Below are 4087 nucleotides of genomic sequence, written 5' to 3'. Positions count from 1 at the left end.
GCTTAGGAATGACTTCAATGAATTCTCTCTAGTTCTTCTTGGAACTCAAGGTGCTACATCTAGTGACCTTAACACATAGGAAAAATTTAAATTCCTTGATAAAAACTTACTCACTACAAAGGATGATTCGAGTCTTGGCTCAAAAAATTCTGAGGTGTTACATGTATAAAGAGTGTTTAGTTATTAGGGAGACACTCAAAGAGAGAGAATTGATTTTACTGAGACCTACTTACCAGTTGTTAAGATGGCAACGATTAGATGCATTTTGGCTATGACAGTGAAGCGAAATTGAAATTGTGTGACCATCTCATCTAAACTTAAGTTGTTAGAGAACACACTTTTATTATTTGATCATATTCTCAACAGGAATAGAGTTGGAGAAATGTGGGTAGAAGACATATACAGAGTGAGAGAAATGGTGTGGAAGCCAAGGCAACAACAAAATAATGAGGAAGAAGTGCAGACTAGAAACAAATTTGGAGCACTGGAGAAAGAATAAGAGAATGGAGGAGAAGAAAAAGAATGATAAACTTAAGCATAAATTGAAATCTCTAGTTTGGAAAAGGACCTATAACACCCTTGAGCTATTGAAATTAAGATAAAAATACCCTTCCTTGACCTATTGACTCCATATATCCTTGATTTCAATGTTTACAACTTTGTAATACCTTTATTACAAACCAGACCTCGATAAAAACGTGTGTAGAACTGAATATTGAAGAAAACTTAAGAGAAATAAAAGATTCGATAATCAAATCAAATAATAGTACTATGGTTAGAGAGAAAGCAACAATATCTACTAGAACATTGAAGTCAATTGGGTTATCAACTAATTAGAGACATTCGTAGTTATAAAAAAAAGGATCATGATATATCCCATTTAATTTCCAAAATTTGTGTACATAGCATAGTATAGATTCTTCAATGTGAAGAATTCAACAATTGAAATGCATGTAACTTCTGGCTTTGTTAAACATCTAATGATCTAATGATAAGAATCAATAATTTTCTTCAACCACTTTTGACTAGTTTGCAACAATTTTCTATTCATCTAAACATCCCAGGATTAGCCATTGGTGGCACAAATTGAACAGCATTTTGGCTTGCTATTCTTCTTTGTTTCTTCTTATTGGCTTTCCATCCTGAAAATAATAAGAGGAATAAATTATAGTAATATTGATTATGCAACAACTTTAGTCCAGTATTAGAAGAAATAATATCACATCGAGTTATGTATGAATTTATGTATTATTTTACCTAGATTAGAATGCTAGATAAAAGTATTTAAAGATAAATTCTTATAGTATGTAATCACGACATAAGAATAACAATATGTATCAATTTGTGTGGCGCTATTTCATTTTTATTCTATTTTGAAAATTGATGACACGTTTCTATGGTAAAAATAATTTTACATTTAAACTTTCAGTTTACCTTTTAATGTTACATAAGATTTATTTTAGATCATGAGTTTCAAAAAAATGAAACTTCGTGATCAGTCAAACATGATCACATAAATTTAGGGAGTAAATATTATTGTTCATTACATGACAATCTCGTCAATATCATTCACTACTTAAACGACTTTTGTATTGTAATTTTTGTATAACTAGTACTCCAGATCAACAATAACAACACATTAAGTATGATTCCATTAGCAAAGTTTGATGAGAATAGAATATACATAAAAAATTTATCATTACGGAGTAGGTGTAGAGACTCTTTTTGTTAGGCGCACAAATCAAATGATCAATGATATCGAACCAAAATTATAAAAAAGAATATATAATAATCAAATAGCAAGATACGAAGCATAGATAAGAATGATAGAAAAGAGAATTACCTAGAGCTACATCAAAGCCAAGTTTGTTAAGCTGACGATAATTCTGACAAAGGACCAATCTCATACAAATAAGAGTAATTGCAAACTCACTGAATAAATTTCCCATCAAATTATATTTTTTTCTGAATTGCACACGATGATACCATGCAAAAACCAATGATGCTTGACAACAAAATGCCTCCAAAAGTCCAAACATTAATGCAGCTTCCCACCAAGCTATACATTAAAAGAAAATATCAAAAATTAGACAAAATATATATTTCCTCTCCGTCCCAATTCATATGACATATAGTTTAGATTACGAGAGTCAAACAAAAATATCTTTGAGACCGAAATGTGAGGTTGCATGTCTGAATGCTTGATCAAAATAAAAAAGTTACTCTCGAAACTCAAACTATGTCATATAAATTGTGACAGAGGAGTAGTATAATTATATGTGTTTTGCTATATAAAATATCTTAAGTAGTAAATTACTCATTTGTCCTTGAGATAAAATCTCATCCACTTGCCCAAAAGTAACACAGGGACATAAACATGTAATAAAACCTACAAAAATATTGTAAAAAAAACATGATTAGCTCTAAAAAAATTAAAAATGAGAAAAATCAAGGAAATAATTAAAGGAACCTACAATTCTTGATGTCTGAAAAACAATCAAAAAGGCCTGTGGACCAAGGCTGACTATAAATTTGTCCATTTGAGATATTATTATTATTATTATTTCCATGGAGCATTGGATGATGAAATGAATGAAATTGGTCATGAGGAAAGGGCATAGGAAAATGTGGAGGAAATGGTGGTGGCACCCCCATTGGTGGGTAATATGGCATCATAGGGGGTTGGTGATATGAAGGTGGTTGGTGTTGTGGTGGAATTAATGGCCACGGAATTTGTGTCGATAATGATGACAATTGTGATGGTGGAGGGGGTCCATAAAGGAAATGTTTTGGTGGTGATGATATCGAATTAGATATAATTGGTGGTGGTGATGGTGGTATAGCTAAATGAGATTCATTCATCGAATTTTGTGATGATGATGATGAGGAGGAGGAGGAGGAAGAGGAGAGATGTCTATGCATTGAATTTTGTGATTGGGACCGGGGTGGTAATGATTGCAATGAAATATCTCTTTGTATAGAATTTTGTGGTGACAATTGATGATGAGGGGATGTTGGAATATTCTCATTATTACCATCTGTTCTTTGCATTTTTTGAATGAATTGTTTCTTGAAATGTAAATTCAATCAACAAATTGTTGAAAGAAATATATATTTTTTTTTATGTTTATAAGATAGATATCAATTACAGAAAGAGAAAGAATGAGAATGAAGAAGAAAAAGATGAGGTAATTTCATGAAAGGGGAGAGTTGTAACCTAATAGTTGCAACTCTACCCTCTAACTTTTTGAAAAGGGTTTCAGCTTTTATCTAATATGATTCACTTTTCTTTCTTTTGATCATCAACCACAATTTGTGGCTAATTTTCTCTAATTAAAATAAAATGCAAAGATGTAGTTTGGAGGATATGAATTATGAGGAGCTAGCTAGCTCCCTCTGGATTCATGACACGTGTCAATTAATATAGACTTTTTGGAAATTACTAAAAAATAATTAATCACAAATTTTATGGTCACAATATTTAACTTATTGTATGTTGAGAAAGTTATGTTGAAGAAAATCATCTAGGAGTAGATTTCGAAATTGAAATTTTAAAAAAAAATATTTAAAGTTATGTTTGGATATATATTGTACTTGAAAATTTTGAACTTATATAAGTGAAAGTGAAATTTCTCTCAAAAGTTGGTCGAGTTTGAAAAATTTTCTAGGTGGATATTTGAAGACAAAATTTCTTTATGTGATAGATATTTCTCTAAGAAGGATGATCACACCCAAAATTTGTTTTAGTGATAGTTGCATAAGCAATGTTTATATTAGTAGGGTATAATGAATCGGTGGTCTCCTAGAGTTAGACACAAATTTTTACTTGGACATTTCAATTAGACTTTGTTCATTTTAGACACTTCATGGCATGTCCTGATGTGTCATTTTGACACTTTTTGCTGACATGACATAGTGAGTGTGATAACTCCTTACCAGAGTGTGGAGAGCTTATTTAACCTATTTTTATTTTATTTTCTTCTTCTTCCCCATTTTAGCCCCCATTTTCTAAAACTGAAACTCCTTCGATGGAGAAATAGATTTAATGGTGCTACAACACCAAGAGATTTCAAGCTTAGAGAATTTT

The 4087-nt window shown here is 31.1% G+C and overlaps 1 protein-coding gene across 1 annotated transcript; it reads right to left on the bottom strand.

The window, feature by feature from the left end:
• Positions 1-849: 849 nt before the first annotated feature.
• Positions 850-3305, bottom strand: LOC107027171 (cell number regulator 1-like). Its single transcript, XM_015228352.2, has 4 exons — positions 2475-3305; positions 2318-2389; positions 1844-2059; positions 850-1142 (listed from the first exon to the last, which is right to left on the bottom strand). The coding sequence occupies exons 1-4, from the start codon at positions 3049-3051 to the stop codon at positions 1048-1050; spliced, it is 960 nt and encodes a 319-aa protein (XP_015083838.1). The 5' UTR covers positions 3052-3305; the 3' UTR covers positions 850-1047.
• Between the last annotated feature and the right edge of the window lie 782 nt (positions 3306-4087).

This window comes from Solanum pennellii, chromosome 8, assembly GCF_001406875.1.
Source record: "Solanum pennellii chromosome 8, SPENNV200".
NCBI lineage: Eukaryota > Viridiplantae > Streptophyta > Magnoliopsida > Solanales > Solanaceae > Solanum > Solanum pennellii.
This window is presented reverse-complemented; position numbering and strand designations above follow the sequence as displayed.

Coding starts and splice junctions, on each gene's coding strand:
- LOC107027171 (XM_015228352.2), bottom strand. CDS start 3,051: ATGCAAAGAACAGATGGTAATAATGAGAATATTCCAACATCCCCTCAT. Junction 2,390..2,474: donor TTTTTCAGACATCAAGAATT/GTAGGTTCCTTT, acceptor ATATTTTTGTAG/GTTTTATTACATGTTTATGT. Junction 1,143..1,843: donor TGGCTTTGATGTAGCTCTAG/GTAATTCTCTTT, acceptor TATTATTTTCAG/GATGGAAAGCCAATAAGAAG.